At 35.5% G+C, this 21,383-nt stretch overlaps 1 protein-coding gene across 1 annotated transcript in view; it reads left to right on the top strand.

Moving 5' to 3' along the window:
• KCNH5 (potassium voltage-gated channel subfamily H member 5) overlaps positions 1-21,383 on the top strand; it is a 273,633-nt gene that overhangs the window by 31,527 nt on the left and 220,723 nt on the right. The window contains exons 3-5 of the mRNA XM_038544896.1: positions 3,982-4,088; positions 7,781-7,909; positions 18,864-18,979. Of these exons, the coding sequence (XP_038400824.1) occupies positions 3,982-4,088; positions 7,781-7,909; positions 18,864-18,979 (352 nt within the window). The remainder of the gene's footprint in view (positions 1-3,981; positions 4,089-7,780; positions 7,910-18,863; positions 18,980-21,383) is intronic.

The following is a 21,383-nucleotide window of genomic DNA, read 5'->3' as shown; positions in this document are numbered from 1 at the left end:
CCCTTTAAGGCACAGTGACCCTGCGTATTAGCAAGCATGGCCCAACCCCTGTTCTAGAATTGTAGAGCTGGAGAGTAGTGGGGTTGAGGCTGAAGGGGCTTTCTTCCAACCTCACCCATAAGAAGCATTCAGTCATAATTCAGCCATTGTAGAACACATTATAATTTGTGACTTAATGTGCATTATCTTTTTAAAGCCTTTACCCTCTGAAGTATATGAACATTATTATTATTTTATGTATCAGAAAACTGAGAGTCAAAGCAATTATATGTCTTGCCCATGAATTATGCAGTTGATAAGAGGTGCGGTGGTCTTCTGTTATATTATGACCACTCAATATTATAGTCGGGATAGATAGCTTCTGAATATCTAATTTTATTTTCTTTCCAATAAGATAACAGTGCTGTTGTAGAAGTCATTTACAGTTACTCTAAGGGGAGCTTGCATTCTGTCTAAGCAATTTGAAGTTCCAAAAATTTTTTTATCTTCCTATTATATATTTCTGGAGGGTATACATAAAAAATGTGTAAAATTACTATATAGGTATATGGTTTCTAAAGCCTGATGATCACCATTTCTAAATCCTACTTTCCTTCAAATTCCGTTAACCATTCAGAGACTACTTTGAGCCTCAGCCATCTGGAGACAGGCTGCTGATAAAGACACTCAACATTTACATGTAAAACAGCTGAGCAAACCAACAAATGTGCCATTCTCATAGACTATGTGGAAGCATTGACTTAGTATGGTTTAGACAACTTCAGATAGAAATACTTTCATTGGAAGGATGGATAATACATTTTAGACATCCTTTATAGTTCATTTTGAAATATTTTTTATTAATTGCTGCATTTTACCACTTCAGATATGTGTTCTGTCCCATATATTCGGTTTAATAAACTTAAAATGAAGAATATGAGTGAAACAATGTAAGAAATAAAAGTAATTTTTAAGAAAGTAGTCAGATTGTAATAATCTGGGATTTTTTTTTTTTTCTTGAAGTGCTTCTGTTAGGACAGGTAATTTTACTATTGAGAGGGTTAAATTAGTGAAGAAAAATTATAGAATTTTTAGAGCTTATTTGAAAAGTTGCTTATTTTTATCTTCTCTTTAGAATTTTCACTGAGGCTTTTGTTGTATTTTTTATTAGGTGGTATTATTATATCAATTTCCAAGACAGTTTTTTAATTTAAGTTGTAATTTATTTTTGATTCCTATTAGAGTTAATTTTTCAAAAATTTTATCTTAATTGCTTGTTGTATTATAGATGCTTTCTTTTTTTAAATGTTTTTCTGTTGGCTATTTGTGGATATTGTGTTTTAGTTTATTGAACCATAGAACCTGACATTTACTAACAGGAGTAAAATGGTTTTTCTTTTCTTTCTTTTTAAGTTTGAAACATTTAGTTAGCTTAATTGCCTTTATCTTAACCTTTTTTTCCTGTTTTTAATATTTTATAGTAGAGACTCTTTAGATTAAAAATAAGTCAATTAAAAAAAACTAGTTGATTTAAAAAGTTCACCTGTCTGTAAAAAATATGAACAGTATTAAAATAGTGTATTATTTTTTGGAGGGCAAGAAAGGTGCCTTTAACTGAGTAATTCTAGTTTCAGTGTAATTCCTTCAAGAGATTTTCATGAGACACTCATGAGCTCTGGAGTTCAGGCTTTGGCAGAAGCAATGGCTTTTCAGTGCTGTCTTACAGGTAGGCTTGGAGGCTTCCTCTGTGAGTCTGGCTCTGAGATTATGGAATTAGAATCTGTCATTTAATTCTGAGATTCTTTTTCTTAATTTACTGTTATAATGACAATGAAAATTTTCTTTTTTTTTAAATAAAAGATAGAAATATTGTAATGCAGATTGGGCAGTCTTTGGCAAACTATTTTCTTTCATTTCTTAGTTTCTAGAGTTCTAGTTGCTTATGTTTAGTGTTATCATAAGATGGACCATGACTCTGTAATTTCTGGCTGTGATATGGCATTAATGTTGAATCCTCTAGATTTTTTGGATTTTGCTATCAACTATACCCTTCCTGTTGTATATTTTCTAGATTGATACAATCAGGGGTAGATGTCCCATGAAGGTAATGAATCTTAATCTTCAGGGGCCCTCACTTGAGTGGATGTCTTCCAAAGCTCTGTACCTAATTTTGTTTTATAATTTTATATTATTTTCTCTAAAAAGAGCCCCTAAGCATGTATGAGCTTTAGGCTCTACCTCATTTGGATTAGCTTCTGGCCGATATGTGAACTCACTGAAAGTGGAAGAAAAACAATAACTAAGATATACTTGAACCTTCAAAAACTTATTCAAGTTATCTAGCAGTGGCACATCTTCTTTTCTAGTGGGAAAAAGGTTCTGAACACTTATGCTAGCCAATAGAACTATGTATCTAATACCAGATGCACAATTGATGATTGTGAAAGCATCAAGAATAGAGTTTTAGAGGCTTATAGTCCTTGATTGAGTTCTGTTTTGTAGATTATCAGACTTTTGGTGATGTTTTCTTAGAAAAACAGGTAATTTCAAACGTTGGGAAATTTTTGTGGCATGTAAAATCTCATTCTTTAATCAATGTTTTATATGTTCCCTTACCCTTGGCAGCAGTGTATGTCTTCCTCAATTTCTCAGCATTATTTTTCTCCCATTAGCCATACCTGCACCATCTTAAGAAATCCTCATAACTGATAAGAATATGGATGCATTATATGTGTAATATGGACTCTTCACACTTCCTTGTGTGTGGGAGGATAAAAAAAGACCATGCAAGATGAAAGCATGCAATGTGAACTTAAAACTCTGGAAAAATTTATGATTATTCTGTGACCTTTAACAATGTCTATCAAGACATTAAAACCTCTCTTACTCTTGGCCATAAATGCAGAGAAAGGCAAATAATAATAAAACTCATATTTAGCACACTGTGATTTAGCACTTAAACATTGAGAAAGCATTTCTTTGTTAAAAACTGTTACAAGTCATTTGAATTATACTTGCCTTTTCATAATATAGCATGACATGAAGAGAGCATTTTTTTCCCCTCTTAGATGTTCCTACTCCTTCTTAAGTCTGCATCAACCACAACTCTTTTATTCCTGTACTCTCGCTATTGTGAACTTCTCCTATGGCTTTTTTAACGTGAAACTTTTTTTTTACTGGCATCACTTCCTCTGGGAAACCTTGATCCTCCTTGTCATAATCACTTTACTGGTTTATGTTGATAAGTTCACCTCTCTAAGTTCCTCTGGCTGCATATCTAGAGTCTCTCAAATGACAGCAGTGTTAACATTCCCATAGTTACGTGTTTCATCTATACCTTCATTTATGTTCAATTTGAACATCCCTTCCAGCATTATCATTTTTTATTTCTTTGCGGGACTTTAATCTTTGATGGCTAATTCCTGCTTTTAGTTATCCAGTTTTGTAAAATGTCATGTGGGTTTATTGCTGAGAGCCAAGGAGGCAACACAACTACAGCTTTGAGTCTATGCATGGACTGAGTAACAGATGCACTGTGACCAAGACAGAGTGGCTTTGAAAGAAGTGATGTTATTGGTTACTGTGATGTGTATCTATTATTTACTAGTGATTTGTAGGCTGAGGAGCTAACAGCAAAGTTCATACTTTATGCAGTTATTTACTGTTAATATATTATAAATGAAATTCGAACTGTGCTATTGGAAACTGGTGTTAACTAAACCATAGTAACTAAAATTCATGCCTATAGGAAGTATGTAAATTGATGTCTCTCTCTCTTTCTCTCTCTCTCTATATATATATGTTTGAAATAACTTCTAAACCGAGCTTTTAGCAAAAAGTTTAGGAATCATGATTAAAACATCGTTTCATTAATTTAGTATATTTTGTGGGAGCAACATTTAATTTTATAACTAAATTTGAATACTCAATCAAAAGAGACAGCAACATGGTTTTATGTAAGCATTTGAAAAGCAAACAAATATATTGTTTGTTTTTTCCCAGTTTTATGTATGGAGAATTGACTGACAAGAAGACCATTGAGAAAGTCAGACAGACTTTTGACAACTACGAATCAAACTGCTTTGAAGTTCTTCTATACAAGAAAAACAGTATGTATCTAAATTATCAATAAGATTTGTCAACTCTGATTAATACTATGTTTTGGCTAGTGGTAGTTGAGCTACAATGTAGAGAGAATATCAAACTTTGTTCCTTATCTTGCAAAGGCAGGGGGTGCTGATAAAATTAGATAGCAAAACTAATAAATGATTCCACTTATAAAAGCAACCTTTTGAGGAATAGCAGGGCAATATAGACACCCACTAAGCATGGAAGCCAACATGGAGCTCGATCTCATGACCCCTTAGATCACGACCTGAGCTGAAATCAGGAGTCAGACTCAAGCGACTATGCTACCCAGGTAACCCAAAAGCAATTATTATCTTTAGTGGAAATTGATGGTTATTAAATTCTTCCTCATTTAGGGAAGCATTTTAGCTTCAACAGGAAGCACTTGCTCCATTTCAGAGCTAGTTGGATTTTTTACAGCATAATTCATCCTCTCCATCTTACTCAAACATTTATTCACTATAAAATATTTAGAACTGAACTTAGGTTTCTCTTTTTATTAATAGACCATCAAAGGGATAATCACAACCACAGGCATTGCTTTAAAATTAGTGCACTTGGTAATGGGAGCATTGGTCTTTAGTGGTTTTTACCTATGGGATGTCTTATCATTTTATCTTTTTTCTTTTTTTTAAGATTTATTTATTTGAAAGAGAGAGAGAGAGAGAGCACAAGGACAAGAGGGTGGAGGAAACAGACTCCCTGCTGAACAGGAAGCCCAACACAGGGCTTAATCCTATGACACTGGAATCATGAGCATAGCAGAAGGCAGATGCTTAACTGACTGGGCCACCCCTATCTTTCATTTTAGAATCAAGGCCAAAGAGGTCTTTCTCTTTAGTCATAGCCAAATGTCTGTTGGCTTGTCACCTAGCAAACAATCCATTCTGAATGATCTTCTCTGTCCTTTACCAGAGAAAAGTCAAGCTTGAGACCCTCTGGGTCTCTTTCATGAGCTCCAGATACATACTGATAATTTTTAGTAAGACTTATATGTTAAGACTCCTATCCTTTTCATATAGGGTTGTTATTCTTTTAATGACTTAGATATGTGCCTGGAGTTTAGCAAATAATTTAAGGCTATTCCATATTACTAAAGTCATTACATTCTGAAACTAAGAATAAACAAATCTTTGCCTGATTTTAAAGCAAGAGATCTAAGTTTATAGTTTCTGAGTTTCTCAAAAATAGCTTTGTGGAGATTCTGTTTTCCTTAAATCCTTTAACTCATGTTAATGAAAACTTGCATTTTACATTTCCAGAAGTTTTCTTCCAAGGTAGTATTTTGCATTATTTTAATGTTTTGAAATTTTCTTACTTGCATTGAGTTTTTTCATTAATATGAAGGATAGATATCATTTATGCATTTTAGTGGAGTTCTACTACAATTAAAGGAGCTTTAAAAAAATCTTATAAATTGTTACCTGAAGGTTCTTGAATATCAACTAAAAAAAGTATGTTCTTGTAACTTTTTAAAATGTTAGGTAGAGAAATTCACATGTCTGTAGATAAATGTTTTGGGAATGCCTGAATGCCAAGTCTTCCTAACACTTCCATTAAGTAATTAGGTTAAATAGCATTTTGCAAATGGAGGGATTGATTTAACATGTGTCATCATTGACACTTCAGCTTGTAGGCTCTATTTTTAAGGTCCTTTGCTCTGATTAGCAGAGAACTGTTTCTATTGTTGAGGAGGAAACAGTAGTTCTGGGGTGATGATTTAAATGGATCTTTCTGTCTGCACAAAGGCACACCTGTGATAGCCTGGGCTGCCCCAGATAATCAATGCCAAGGCACTGCCCTGAGTTTCCATCTACAACTGACCTCTCTGCCTAACCCTCTCAGACTTTCTGCTTCCTTGAACCCTCAACCCGGAATATGGATATTATGCCAGCCACTCAGTAAATATAAATACTCTGTCTACTTGGGGAGTCTGGTCCTGTAACTCAACTTGAAAAAAAAATCTACCTTGATATCTGAAAGCAGTTTTAAAAACAGCCCTGACTCTGCTAAAATGTGAAAAGTTACTCTTTTCATAGAAGGCGTGAAACATAACATCATCTCTTTCTGTTCAGATTTTTAACAGAACTTGGAAACTGACTTATTTTTAATGCCCCTTTCTCTGTTTATGATCCTGCTGCCTCAAACTCACTGTGTTGGAACAGCCATCGGCCATGTATCTGCTAGCCTGCGTATCTGGTGATTTGTAAAACTGCATATATCATTCACAGTTCTTTGGTACATTGTGTAGAATAAGGAGCAGAAAACAAAGAACAGGCCTCTCTGGTATATTGTGTGATGGTTTTTGAGATCCTTGTTTCACCCAATGATCATTTTGGAAAGGGCCCTGTTTTCATAAGCCCCAGGGTTGTAAAGGATGTGGTTGTCAGAACGGAAGATTCCATAAACACCTCTTCTAATTCTCTGACTTCTTGAACTTGGTAGTTAAGCCATCTCTTTTTGTCTAGATGACAAATTCCTCGTTGTGGTGATATTATTCTGTGATTTTTTTTGGGGGGGGGGCGGCCAAAGGTATGAAGGTTTTTCTAATTTGATTTTCACTGCACCACTAACAGGCTATCAACTCTCACGTAGAGACTATTAATAGCTGCATATTTCACTCCCCAAATCCCAAACCTAACAAAAGCCTTTATGTCTTTAAGAAAGAAAATTTGGAGAGGTTTTACTGCACTATGGCTTGGAAAGAATATAATGGAAAATGTGTCTTTTTGATTCTGATGGAACATTCCTTCAGTGTTTTATCGTTTAATGGATAATTACTCCTTTGAAGGCATTTCTGTGTCTTCAAATATTTATTGTTTGAAATAATGCCAGTTCCTGGTTTGTCCAAATCCAAAGCCTTAAGTGCTCTGAAACTCTGTTTTCTGGAGTCTGCAGGAGCCATTGTTTAAAGAACATAGTGACAGAGTCAGGTCTCCTTCTTTGAGTGAAGAAGATAGGAAGCAGTGGCTGGCTCACAAAGATACCTGAGAATCTCAAGATCTGGGGACACATCTTTTTTTTTTTCCCCCCATAAGATTGCCTTAAAAGCTTCAGGTAGCCCTGTGTAGAGCAGACATCAAATGTTGCTGACATCCTCTCTCTGATGTGAGGGTGCTGTCAAAGGTATAGAGCTGTCTTATAACTCTGACTGATGAGAGAGCCTTGAGGTAGGAATAGTGATTTCAAATGTTCTTCCAAGAGGAATGCTTATCAGAGCATCAGGGGACTGCTGTTGAAGTCAATAGGAAACATTTCTCACAGTGGCAAGAAGAGAGCAGCATGTAGGAGTGGTCGTGCATGGTGAAATTACAAAACAGAAGTTGGTGAGAGCAGCAGAGGTGTAGGGACATAGACCTAAAGGCAATGCTGGTGTTACTTAAGTAGTGACACTCCCCTTGTGCTCCTGCATTATTGTGCTCCTGTGAAATGTTACCCTCAGCTTTACTTACACATTTTGATATTTTGGGTTGAAAAATGTTTATTAATATTTGAGTAACTGGTAATTGATAAAAAAAAAAGAGGTTTTTTTAAATTCTGAAAGCAATGAAAATACTGTTGTTTTGATGTTGGTTCCTGGCATAGCAGTTGGCAACTTAAAGAAAGGGAATGCAGGAGAACAAATCATTGCTGTGGCTATGTCACACTCTGTTGTTCTTTCTGTCTTTTACAGGAACCCCTGTTTGGTTTTATATGCAAATTGCACCAATAAGAAATGAACATGAAAAAGTAGTCTTGTTCCTATGTACTTTCAAGGATATTACTTTGTTCAAACAGCCAATAGAGGATGATTCAACAAAAGGTAATTTCTTTTCTTTTCTTTTTTCTTTTCTTTTTTCTTTTCTTTTCTTTTCTTTTCTTTTCTTTTCTTTTCTTTTCTTTTCTTTTCTCTTTCTTTTTTGAGAGAGAGAGCAGGGGGAGGGGGAGAGGGAGAGAGAGATTCCTAAGCAGTCTCCATGCCCAGTGTGGAGCTGTCACAGGGATTGATCTCATGAGTCTGGAATCATGACCTGAGCTGAGATCAAGAGTTGATCACTTTAACTGACTGAGCCACCCAGGTGCCCCAACAAAAGATAACTTTCAGAGATATGGCCACACTTAAGCATTAAGCTGTCAATTAAATATATTATTATTTAAGAAAATACATAGGTTGAACTGGAAAACAAAATTTTACTATGTAGTACTTCTTTTGCTCTACATTCATGCTAGATATTATCCAGAATCCATTTTATTCAGTTATATTATTTGAATGGAAATAGCATGGCTATCCAAAGTAGAAATAATAGTTGGTTAACTTAAATTATAGTAAGAGGAATTGGAATAAGACACAAGGAAGAAATGTCATACAGCATTATTAATTTAGAATCAATAAAATGGGAGTTTTGACAACTTCTACCAGGATGAGCTTTAGAAACACAAAATATAACAATGTATGAGATGGTTTTGGGTGAAGTGTCTTTACAGCACAGTTGATCAGTTGATTGAATTTTGTTGGATTGATTAGAGGTAGGTTAGTTGACTTTTTCAGATTACTTTTCACCCTTTAATTATTCAGCTATTATAGATTCTCTTGTGTAGATGCTGTTAGATTATGTGAAGAATAATTTTGTTATCAAGAGAGTGGTTGGCTGGGTGCCTGGGTGGCTCAGTTGGTTAAGCGTCTGCCTTCAGGTCAAGTCATGATCCTGGTCCTGGGATTGAATCCCACATTGGGCTCCCTGATCAGCAGGGAGCTTGCTTCTCCCTGTGTCTCTGCCTCCCTCTCTGTCTCTCATGAATGAATAAATAAAATCTTAAAAAAAAAAGAGAGAGAGAGTGGTTGGCAAAATCCTGACTACAGTCTTACTGACTTTATTTTATTTATTTATTTTTAAGATTTTATTTATTTATTCATGAGACACACACACACACACACAGAGAGAGAGAGAGAGAGAGAGAGAGAGAGGCAAAGACACAAGCAGAAGGAGAAGCAGGCTCCATGCAGGGAGCCCAATGTGGGACTCAATCCTGGGTCTCCATGATCACACCCTGGGCTGCCGGCAGTGCTAAACTGCTGTGCCACTGGGGCTGCCCATTGACTTTAATATTAAGGAAGAGAGTTATAGAAAGCAGTAGTCAGTGGGATATGCTTTTATCTCCTTTTCCATATAATTTACTCTCATTTTATTCTCTCCAATTACGTTTAAATTAAAAACTGGTGTTTGGATGAATGAATAAAGAAGATGTGGTATACACACACACACATACATATATATATATATATATATATATATATATATATATATATATATATATGATGGAATACTACTCAGCCATCAAAGAAATGAAATTTTGCCATTTACAATATTGTGGATGAAAATAGAGGGTATTATGCTAAGCAAAATAAGTTAATCAGAGAAAGACAATTATCACATGATCTCTCTAATATGTGGAATTTAAGAAACAAAACAGAGGATCATAGAGGAAAGAGAAGAAATAAAAAACAAGATGAAATCAGAAAGGGAGACAAAACCATAGGAGACTCTTAATCATAGGAAACAAACTGAGAGTCCCTGGAAGGGAAGGTGATGGGGGGACGGGGTAACTGGGTGATGGGCATTAAGGAGGGCACGTGGTATAATGAGCACTGGGAATTGTAAAGGTCTGCTGAATCGCTGACCTCTACCTGTGGAACTAATAATACATTATATGTTAATTAATTGAATTAAAAAATTAAAAAAATTAAAACTGGTGTCTGATAAATGAAGAATTTCAAATACTCTTAGATTTTGGGACATGTTATTTTTAATAATTTCTTAGGAGACCAAAAATGAAATCTTCCTCTTTACATTTGGCATTGCCTTTTACCTCTTTTAAAGAAAATGGCACAAAAGTTTAATTTTTGCAACTGTAATCATAATTACAGAAAAATTTTGTATGTTTATTTCTTGCATATGAATTCACATATGTTATAGTTGGTCAGTTTTTGGTTAGCATCAAATTGTAAGAGGAAAATTTTATAATGTGCAAACCATTTAAAGTATAACATGGAACAATTTATTTGTGAATGTTTCTGAAAATGTGTATATTAAATCATCTCCTAGAAGATCAAATATTCACTTTTGGGTTCATTCTACCTGTTCCTGTACCTTTACTCACAGACCCAGTATTTAGAAAGTTTAGGATGAATTTAACTGCTGTTTTAAAAAATAGAACAGTCTTCTAATAGTATTTAGGTTTAATGCTTGTTTATTTGTTTTAAAATTCCAGGTGCTCCATCCAATAGCAACAGAATATGTGTTCTCAAGCTTACTGGAACATACAATAGATAGATCACATTCTGGCCATAAAACACACTTTGACCAATTTAAAAGAATAGAAATATTAAAAGGCATGTTCTTAGATCACAGTGGAATTAAACTAGAAATCAGTCACAGAAAGATAACTAAGAAATCTCCAAATATTTAGAAATTAACACATTTCTAAATAGCTCATGGGTCAAAGAAGCCTTACGATAAATTAGAAAAATATTTTGACCAACTGAAAATACAAATTATTGAATTTATGGCACATAGCAAAAGTCGTGGTTAAAGTGAAATGTATGTAACATTAAATGCATATGTGAGAAGAGAAGAAAGATATAAAATTAAACACCTAAGCTTCTACCTTAGGGGGAGACAAAGAAGAGCAATTTAAGTGAAAGCAAGCTGAAGACAAGAAATAAGAAACCTTAGAGCAGAAATCAATGAACTAGAAAATAGGAAAACATTAGAGAAAATCACCACAACTCAAGCTGGTTCTTTAAAAAGATCATCAAAGTTAATAAACCTCTAGCCAGGTTAACCCAGAACAAAGGGAGAAGATGCTGACTACCAATATCAGAAGTTAAAGAAGGGCCATCACAACTCATCCCAAGGACATTAAAGCATATGGAGGAATACTTTGATCAGCTCTATAGCCACTGAACCGATAATTTAGTGGAAATGGACCACTCCTTTGAAAAACAAACTGCCAGAACTCACACTAGGAGAAATAGACAACCTAAATCATCCTACATCTATTAAAAAGTTTAATCGATAATTAATAAACTTACAAAACAAAGAAACACCTGGTATGGATGTTTTTGCTTTTATTTTTGGCAAATCTACAGTCTTTTTCAGAAAATAGAAGCAGAAAGAACTCTCCTAACTCATTCTATGAGACTAGCACTACCCTAATACCAAAATCAGAAAAAGACATTGCTAGAACAGACCAGTATTTTTCATGAATATTCATATAGAAATAATCAACAAAAATTGAATCCACATGACAGCCAATTGGTATCTATTCCGCATATGCAAAGCTGGTTTAACATGAAAAAAAATCAATCACTGTAATCTACCATTTCAACAGGCTAAAAAAGAAAGATCATATCATCATATCACTTGACATTAAAACAAGCTTTTGACAAAACCCAGCACCCATTCATGGTAAGAATTCTTAGCAAAGTAGGAATGGATAGGAACTTCCTCAACTTGGTAAGGAACATCTGTGAAAAATCTACAGTTAAGAGCTGACTATATCTTAAAGTAATATGTTTTTAAATAGAAGATAAATAATTGTTAAATAATTTGTGACCTAACATATTCTTCAGGTGAATTTCTCATGCTTTCATGTTGAATGACAACAATACTAAATAAAAAGCTTTCATGTCAAAGTCTTTTCCCTTAAGTAACATTTATGTTTATTTTATTTTAAAGTTTTTATTTATTTATTTATTCATTCATGAGAGACACAGAAAAAGAGAGAGAGAGAGAGAGAGAGAGGCAGAGACCTAGGCAGAGTGAGAAGCAGGCTCCATGCAAGAAGCCCGATGTGGGACTCGATCCTAGGAATCCAGGGTTAGGCCCTGAGCCAAAGGCAGATGCTCAACTGCTGAGCCACCCAGGCATCCCATATATTTATGTTTATATTTGATGAATATTATTGTCTCTCTAAGTGATTTCATGACACAGCTGAAGTTAGGGAGAGTATAGTACATTCTCAGTTTTGATATGCTAAACATTGATGGTATAGTATGTAATCTATTTATGGAAACTGACAGTTGATAGCATTTTATAGTGAGATTGGGGAAAAGGTGCTAATATTAGGAGGTGACTTTTATTTCTCAAGTTAATGCCCTTCCACACCTCCATCTCTGTATCCTTATATCAGAACCTCAGAGTTTTTCAGGTAAAAATTTCTTAAATGTGTAACTCATTCTTACAAAAAAAGACTCCAAACAACTCAGGCCATTTAGTTTTGAACTAAGTGCTTGATAGGCATGTAAATTAGAATTTACAGGGAAAATCAGTCCCCATTGTGAAAAGTATTAGAGGAGACTATCTCTTTCCAGGGCCAGAATTTGTAGAGGAAGAGCTTGCTTGCTTATTTATTTATTTATTTATTTATTTACTTACTTACTTATTTCATTTTATTTATTCATGAGAAGGGCAGAAACATAGAGGGAGAAGCAGGCTCCTCACAGGGAGCCTGATGTGGGACTTGATTCCAGACCCTGGGATCAGGCCCTGAGCCAAAGGTAGATGCTCAACAGCTGAGCCACCCAGGCATCTCAAGGAAGAGCTTACTTTAAACAGACTTTTTTTTTTTTTTTTAAGATTTATTTATTTATTCATGAGAGACTTAGGCAGAGAGAGAAGCAGGCTCCCTGCAGGGAACCCGATGTGGGACTCAATCCCAGATCCTGGGATTATGCCCTGAGCTGAAGACAGATGCTCAACCACTGAGCCATCCAGGTGTCGCTTTAAACAGGCTTATTTTGAGACTCTTCCATATCTTTCAAATATCTAACAGATTACTGAAAAAGTGTTGTGCAGTGTAACTGAATGCTATATATGAACTACTTTCTATTATTCCTACAAGATGTAAAATTAATGAAAAATTCAATAGAAATAGAATATGATATTAAGTAATCCTTCTATCTCTATAAAGGTGGAAGTATAGGAAAGTGTGTTTGGAAATCTTGGCAGAAATATGTCTCTCAAATTCTTAGGTTGAGTAAAGGGGACTGTGGAAATTTTGAGAAAGAGCAGATGAGATTTCATGGTAGCGCCATAATATCAAAATGATTTGGCTCTAGAGCATTTAACTAGGGGATGGTAGATTTATTTTTAATTCAACCCTGGGCACAAAGTTACATAACATGAACCTTTTCATGACTCTTGTAGGAAAATTTTGTTCCCCTTGTTTATCTATTTTATGGATTTTTTTTTTTCCCTCCAACCAAAAATGCTGATTAAGTATACAGAATGGTGCAGGCACCATTCTAAGTCCTGGAGATACACAGTTCCATTAGGATCAGAGGAGACAAGTAAATATATATAGGAAGTTTTCTTCTGATGGCTCATATTTTCTCAGTGATATAAAGAACATGGTTATCCTGAGAGTAAGGATGTTGAAGGAGATGAAGAAATATTGAAGGTGTGGAGAGAGAGAAGTAGATATGAAATGCTAATCTAAGAGGGTGGAGAAGTGAGTGGGCAAAGGGAATTCGGAAGGTATGCTGAGCACTCAGATCTGCTTGGGGCTAGTGATCATGAGTTCCACTAGCATCCAGGAGTATGATTATGTGTTTTACTCCACCCATGTTTAGTCAAAGGTATATAGAGTTGGATTTAACCAGAGCTGGGGTTTGGTAAGGTGAGTGAGATGAAAAGAATCAGGGAGTTGAGGCTGTTGGAAGGGAGGAAATGGAGGGTTAGAGAGTTGAGGCTGTTGCAAGGGAGGAAATGGAGGGTGTTTGAAAAATTTTGAAGAACTAGTTAGGTAATAGAGTTCTACCTAAGACATAGGAAATAGTGTTTTATGATACAGAATAGATAAGTGAATCCATACATTAGCAGGTCAGAATGTAATTTTTAATACCCAGAGGTATTTTACTGTCTTATTCCCCCTCCTCTCCTCCTCTCTCTCTCCTCTTCCTTCATCTTTTTTCTTCTTTTTTAAGAGTTAGAAGACAATATAATAAATTTGATAAAGGGCATCTACAAATATACATAAATACCATACTTAATGGTTGAAATATTGAAAGGTTTCTCTTTGAGATTATTAACAAGTAAACAGCCCCCCATAGCCACTGCTATTCAGCACTTTGCATTTGACCTTTTTTTTTTTTTTTTTTTTTTTTTTGCATTTGACCTTCTTAATGTGAAAAGGGGCCAATGATTAGAGCAAGACCTCAAGTTCTTTGAGGATTTCCTAGTTTGAAATTGACACCAATTTCTTACTTGATTAGGTACTTTTACCAAGAAACTCAGATACATGGTTGGAAGACTTGAGTAAACTGGTTAATTCTGAATTTTATTCTAAATTGTACATGGGATAGTAACTATAATGTAATGACAGCCAAACAATCTGAGTGCACTTCTTCCTCATAATGAATCTTCCGATACCAAAACTTCATTCTAGATGGATTTTTGCCCTTAAAAAGAGTAACACTGAATGATGTCAGTGATACCTCTGATTTATACCATGATAGATGGTAGTAAAAACCACTGAAGGGAAGGAATCTAGTTTTGATGGAGTAGTTACTATATGTCAGGAACTTTATACTTTTTATTGCTTTTTCCTATAATTCTGAAAATTAGTATCCTTATCTCCATTTTCCCGTTGAAAATACTTTTTTTTTAAGATTTTAAAAATTTATTCATTCATGAGAGACACAGAGAGAGAGAGAGAGGCAGAGACACAGGCAGAGGGAGAAGCAGGCTCCATGCAGGGAGCCCGACGTGGGACTCGATGCCGAGTCTCCAGGATCAGGCCCTGGGTTGAAGGCATCGCTAAACCGCTGAGCCACCTGGGCCGCCCTGAAAATACTTTTACTATGGATTTCCAATGCCGTGTTCTCTCTATTGCACCATGCTGTCTCATCCTTTCCACTGGAAACTTACTATTGTGGTTTGGCCAACTTAATACTCCGCTCTTTTTTTTTTTTTTTTTCCTATAGCAATTAAACACAGGTTGGGAACATTCTGATTCTGATAGAATTGAACTCTTTTGAACCAAGAAATTTAATGATAATAATTCAAGGGGGCAAAGCATTTTTTGTTATCTTTTGTTCCTGGTACTGAGGTCTTGGAACTGTTGCTCCAATAATCAGTCAATGGTACCAGACTCATCATTTGTAATAATACAAAGGGGAAAAATTACAGCCAAGAAATCCATTCCGTTGATTATCCATCTGTGTTCTAAAAGAGATGGTTAAAGTCTGCCCATTTATCCTGTATGATATTTTCAAACAGATTCCAAAACTGCCAAGACACTCACAGTGTGAAATATCCTGTGCCAAATAGTTATGGCATCTTCATGCCAATAATTGAGACAAAAAAAATTCTTATAGAATGAAACTAACAGCAAAAATAGCAACCTTCCCCTTGTGGGAAGCCAATAGTTTTCTTTAGAGAGGAAACAACAGATGAAATATGAGTAATTATGCCATGTAGTCTCTTTGGCCAAGAGTATAATTGTTTACCTAAGCTTTTTCTGTATAGATTAGAATCTTGTGTTGCAGTCTAGTAGATTGATTTAACTGCCTCTGTGACTTCCTCTTATTTTTAAGATTAGGCAGTCCATGACAAAGAGGTTAATTGCAACCCAATAGAGCTAAACTAATGTTTTATTAAGAAGGAGTTGGCATCCTGAGCTTTTAGGAGAACAAATGTTCTCATAATTCCATGAACAACTCATAGAGCAAGTATTAGGCTCTTCATATTCAGCTGTCTGTTCACATTACTCCATATCGATCACATCTAAGTAACATTAGCAAACTGTGCTGAATAATCAGTTATACCAGTTAGATCTCTGTAAAGGTGAGATCAGTAAATGTATCGCTGGGGAAAGGTAAAACTGCTGATGTGTCTTTTTCTCTGACCTAGACAGTATGGCTGCTCAACTTTTTCAAAGTTTGTATAGTGGGGGTTGATGACAGATCAAATGAAGTAATTTAGTTAATAACAGGCAAAATCCAGATGTGTCCAAGGGCACAAAAGGATCATGGGTCTAGAGATAGAGGGGACAGAAGGGAAATTAAAGGCAATCATGTTTCTAATGGCTTCTGTTTATTCAATAACATTTGACAAGGTAATCTGAGAGTGAGGAGAAAGGAGTGGTATAGGGGTCTTGAAAAAATGCTAACTGTTTAAAATTGAGGATTATAAGAAGGCCCTAACCCTAGCCATTATCCTAGGAAATGAGAGAATGCATACCATTTGATGATTTGTATTCTGTGTGTCAATGAATTTATTCCTTCAATATCTCATTTAATTTTTTTCAAAATATTTTCTGGATAAACTTTATTGTACTCTGGTAATAAAAATAGGATTCTTCTTAAATCCAATGCTCAGCTGTACTAAGATATGTAGTGTCACTTGTTTTAGAAAAATGAAGCTTCGATAAGTATAACATTGCTTTCTAAGTTTCTAGAAATATTCAATCCAACTATAATATCCAGTTAAAGTAAGAAAGAGAAATCACAGGAAATATTTCAATGTATATATTGCCACCATTGTTACTGTCGTCTTAAGAAAGATACTCTTACCACTTTTACCCAACAAAGCAAAACCAAACAAAACCCAATGATAATAAAACAAAATGGGGCTTAAGAGATCCTGAAAACCTCCAGGGATCTCTTAAAGAGTTTGAAATAGAGGAAGGACATGACCCAGTGTATGCTTTGGAAAACACATTGGCAACAATGTAGAGAGTTGCTCATTGCTCGGGGAATATATGGTCAGAGGGCAGATAGAGAGTATAGTCTTTAAGATGCTGCCACCTCACTTGGGTGGAAGATGATATATCGTCTGACATATAGGGATGGAGAGAAGAGAGTCAACTTGATATTTATTAAGAGGTTATAGTCTATAAGGCTTGGAAGGGATTGGATATGTGGATGTGGAGATAATAGTGAAGGAGGATGGCAAATTTCAAATTTCTGATTTGGGCAACTGGAAATATCATGGGCCCATTCAACCAAGTCCAGGAATACATGAAAGATGTAGAGTTGGAGATAGAGAAGATAATAAGATCAATTTTGGATATGTTGAGTATCAGATGCCTGTATAATATCTTAGTGAGAAGTGGCTAATGGCTGATTAGATACTACATAGATCGAGTGCTCAGAAGAAGAGTCTAGATTGGTGATACAGATTGCATGTTGGTTTTTTACACTGATGTTAAGTTCTTAGAGATCTGGTAGCATATCTGTTTTTTTCTTTTTCTTTTTCTTTTTTTTTTTGTGCACATTACACAGAGTTAGCCTTAGGGTTATATACAATTCCCAAAGCCTAACATTTAAAAAAAAAATTCTAGTTACTAGAATAAAGTCCATTAATAAAGAATTAAGGACCTTCTATCCATTGATGCCAGTTTACTTATTTTCTAATCCACCTGTTGGATACCAAAGAGGGAGCTGAACTGGTAGGGAAATATAAAGCTTGATTGAAGTCAGAATTAGCCTGAAAAATGGTAGTGAAGTATGATGTCATGTATCTAGTATAGTTTGAAAGACATTTGACTGGTGTCTTCCTGGGAATTCATACTTCATCTTTTGTCACATTGTCTGAATTTCATCATTTCTATTATATCTTTCTTCAGGACTATTAGGAGTTTTCTTTGTTAAGGGGTTATTTGGCAAATAACCTAGTGGGGGGCAATATTGTAGAAGTTATCAAATGGTCTTTATGGAATCTTTAATAAAGCTTTTGGGATATATATAGAAAGGATAATTGAGACAGAACCAGCGTATGGTTAGTTTTGCTGTCCTTATACCTCCTTGACATTTCCTTGAAATGAATTATTTTAATAACAGAAATTTGAGGCCTCAGAAGAAATTTCTTTCTTATTAAATTCACATCCCTTTCCCCTAGATGTTAAAATCACTACTCCTTCAGAAAACAATATAAGGGATTCTAGATATTTAAGGAACGATCTTTAGTTATCACTGTAGTTTTTAACAGAGAGAGATAACATTTTGCTATGTAACAAGAAAGATGGAAGTGTGATATGAACCATAATATGTAAGATTTGTTGAAATTGGGCTTCATTTTTTATGTGTGTATATATCTGCACATAATGCACAGTAGAGCTGTTTTTATTAGGCTATAATAAATACCCCCATTCCCCAACTTTCTGTGGCTTAACATAACAGAAGCATATTTCTTGTTCACATTACAGTCCAAGGCAGGTGATCCTTGGCATATGGCAGTCTTCCATGCACTGATTTAGTGCTTTACTATTCCCTGGGGTCTTGTTGTTGCTTACATCCAGCTGTTAGGAAGAAAGAAAAGTGTGGAGAAATCTCACTTGGTTCTTAAGTTGCAGCGTGTGTAGGAGTGACACACATCATTTCTGCTTTCATTCCATTGATGAGAACTAGGGACATGGACACAGCTCAGTGCAAAGAATGCTGGGAAGTGTATTCCTGGCTGGGCAGCTGTTTTCCAGTAACAAATCTATATAATGCAAGGGGGAGCACAGAAGTTTGTGGACAGCTGTACCTTGGCTACTGGGACTATGTAATGGATATGAACAAAACACAAAGGTCACATATAAAAATTAGTCATTATTTTATAGCTATACTTGAAATGTGATAATGTCTATGCAGAAATAAAATGCTTTAGAATGACACTATTAGTTCTAGATATTATGCTATTTCTGAGATCCTTTGACTATTAGCAAGAATGTTGGGTTCCTTATTTATTATATGTGAAAACCTGAGACTTTCTCTCCTTACTTTTAAGGTTGGACAAAATTTGCCCGATTGACGCGGGCCTTGACAAATAGCCGAAGTGTTTTGCAGCAGCTTACGCCAATGAATAAAACAGAGGTGGTCCACAAACATTCAAGATTAGCTGAAGTAAGTGGGAGCCTAACTTTCCTTCCCAAGACGGTGGTGGTTTTCCTTTTTTTTCCCCCCCAAATGATTCAATTTAGGTATTTCTGGTTATTATTTTACAAGTGCTTATCTTCTAATTATTTTTCCTTTATGGAATTATAGAAATTTCAAATATTTCTTTTTATTTTCTCATATTTTTGAAATGAGAAACTAGTTCATGACATCCCAGATGATATTTGTAGAGGGGGAGGTTTTCTTTGAGTACATGAGATAGGAAGTTCACTCATTTCATCTGTCTATGTATGTGGCACCCACTCATTGAGAGTTTTCTCTTTGCTTGTTACTCTACAGAGGATGTAAAGATCAATAAGCAATGGGCTCTATCATCAAGGAACCAAAGATCAGGCAGGAGAAACTGACAATAGGATGCGATAAAAAGAATGTTAAAGTGCAGTGGGAATACATGCAAGAGTATTTACCTAGACTTGGGGCTCTAGGAAGCCTTACCTGAGTGAGATGATACTGGGCTGAGTGAGTCTTGAAGGAAAAATATGAGAATCGGGTAAAGAAAGGATGCAGGTCATTCCTATCAGGGAGACCAGCATGTGCAAAGGCTCAAAGATGAGATAGTATGATGACTTTGAGTGTGAGTTCTGTGTGGGTGAAGTCAGGCGAAGGAAAGGTTAAAGTCATGTAGAGTGAGACATTGGTGGTTGGTGTCTCATGTACCAGGGAAATGATATGATCACATTTGTGCTTCAGGGAAACCTCTCAAAGGGAGGTTGGTCCCTACGAATCTTTGCATTGCCATGTTTTCTTTGTATTAATTTAAAAACATGAGTCTAAGAGGTCCATAGATTTCACCAGATTACCAAAAGGATCCATGGTACAAAAATGTTGACAAACTTAGTGGCTCTATGTTGAATGGGTAGTTAGAGAAACTAGTTAAGAGGACCTAAGTAGTAAATCAGCTAGGTCGACCATGGCTTTGAGCAAGGAAATCAGAAGTGGAAGAGGGCAGATAGCAGACACTCCAAGATTACAGTCCACAAATTTGTTGATAGATAAGAATTGGAAAAAAAAAAAAAACTGAATGTGAAAACGAGGATGAGTCAAGGACAACTAGATAGAGAGTACTCTTGTCTAACAGAATGGCAAATATAAGAGGAGGAAGAGAAGGTTTGGGGGCAATAGTAATGACTTCAGTTGGGAGCATATTTAGTTTGAACTGCCTGACAGGAAATTTGAGTGGAGATGCCTCAAAGGCAGAGGGATTTATGGGTCTGATTCTGGAGGGGTATCTGGATCTGAATTGCAGGCCTTCTTGCCATAGGACTAGATGATGTTACTCAGAGAAAGTATATTGAGACCAGAGAGAAAAGGAATTGGACAGAACTCCAGGGCAGCCAGAAGTTTTGTTGTTAACGTGTCTTCTGTGATCATCATTTGTCTTTCTGGTGTGAATGATTGTTAGAAGCTAATTAAGCTACCAAAGCTCTGCCAAGCACTTAGTGGGTGCTCACAAAATGTTCCGAAGTAGCTTATCAAAGACAGGATAGATGAAATTAAATATATATGTTCGTCGGTTTGCTCTGCTGGAGAAAAGTGAAGTGAAGAGCTCCAGAGTAACTTTCTGAACTCGTTAAAGATATTAAATTTGGTTTGGAGAGGCTTAGGCAGTGAAGTATGTTCCTTGAATTTGGAGGGCTCTGGAAGAATTTTTCTGGGACTGTAGCTAACATTGGGACTTAGAAGGCTTTCTGCTCTAAATAACACTGTTAGCTTGGGGAGAGATTGATACTTTGATGTGTAAACATGTTTTTAAAAGCCCAGGTAAGACATTAACATAATTAAATATTAACTAATAATAATAATCACAGTATTTAAAAAGACAATATGCAATTAGCACAAGATTTAAAGCAGACTATTAGATACAACTTCCTTTGCTGGTAATGCTTATTATAAAGTACTATTTGATTTTAATGCTTTCTTTTCTGCCTTGAGTTGTCCCTTTTTCTACAAATCAAGCTGAAGTGAAGGGGCTTGTTTCTATGACTGCTGACTTTCATAGTCATGATTCCTTCTAGGTCTTAAGAATATACTTTATTCAGAGTTTTTTTCTCTGTTGTACAACTGGGCAAGAACAAGAGGAAAGGGGCATAGAGAGGAAAGTTTTTTACCTTAGCACACTAAAACACTCATTTATTTTTTCTTCTGCATCAAGTGGGAAGTTCATGATTTTTTACTTTTATTTTTAGGAAATTTCATCCCTGTTTCTTCCCATCTGATTTTATTTTATTTTTGCATTGCTTTTTGATTATTGTTAGTTTCTTTATTGGTCACCCCTAATTCACAAACTTGACTCAGATCCAAAACTTTTCTGTCAGGTCAGAGGCTTGATTTCAGAGAGCATGAAGAAATCATG

The sequence above is a fragment of the Canis lupus genome, chromosome 8 (genome assembly GCF_011100685.1).
Source record: "Canis lupus familiaris isolate Mischka breed German Shepherd chromosome 8, alternate assembly UU_Cfam_GSD_1.0, whole genome shotgun sequence".
NCBI lineage: Eukaryota > Metazoa > Chordata > Mammalia > Carnivora > Canidae > Canis > Canis lupus.
The sequence above is the reverse complement of the archived record's forward strand: the minus strand, read 5'-3'. Positions and strand labels throughout refer to the sequence as shown.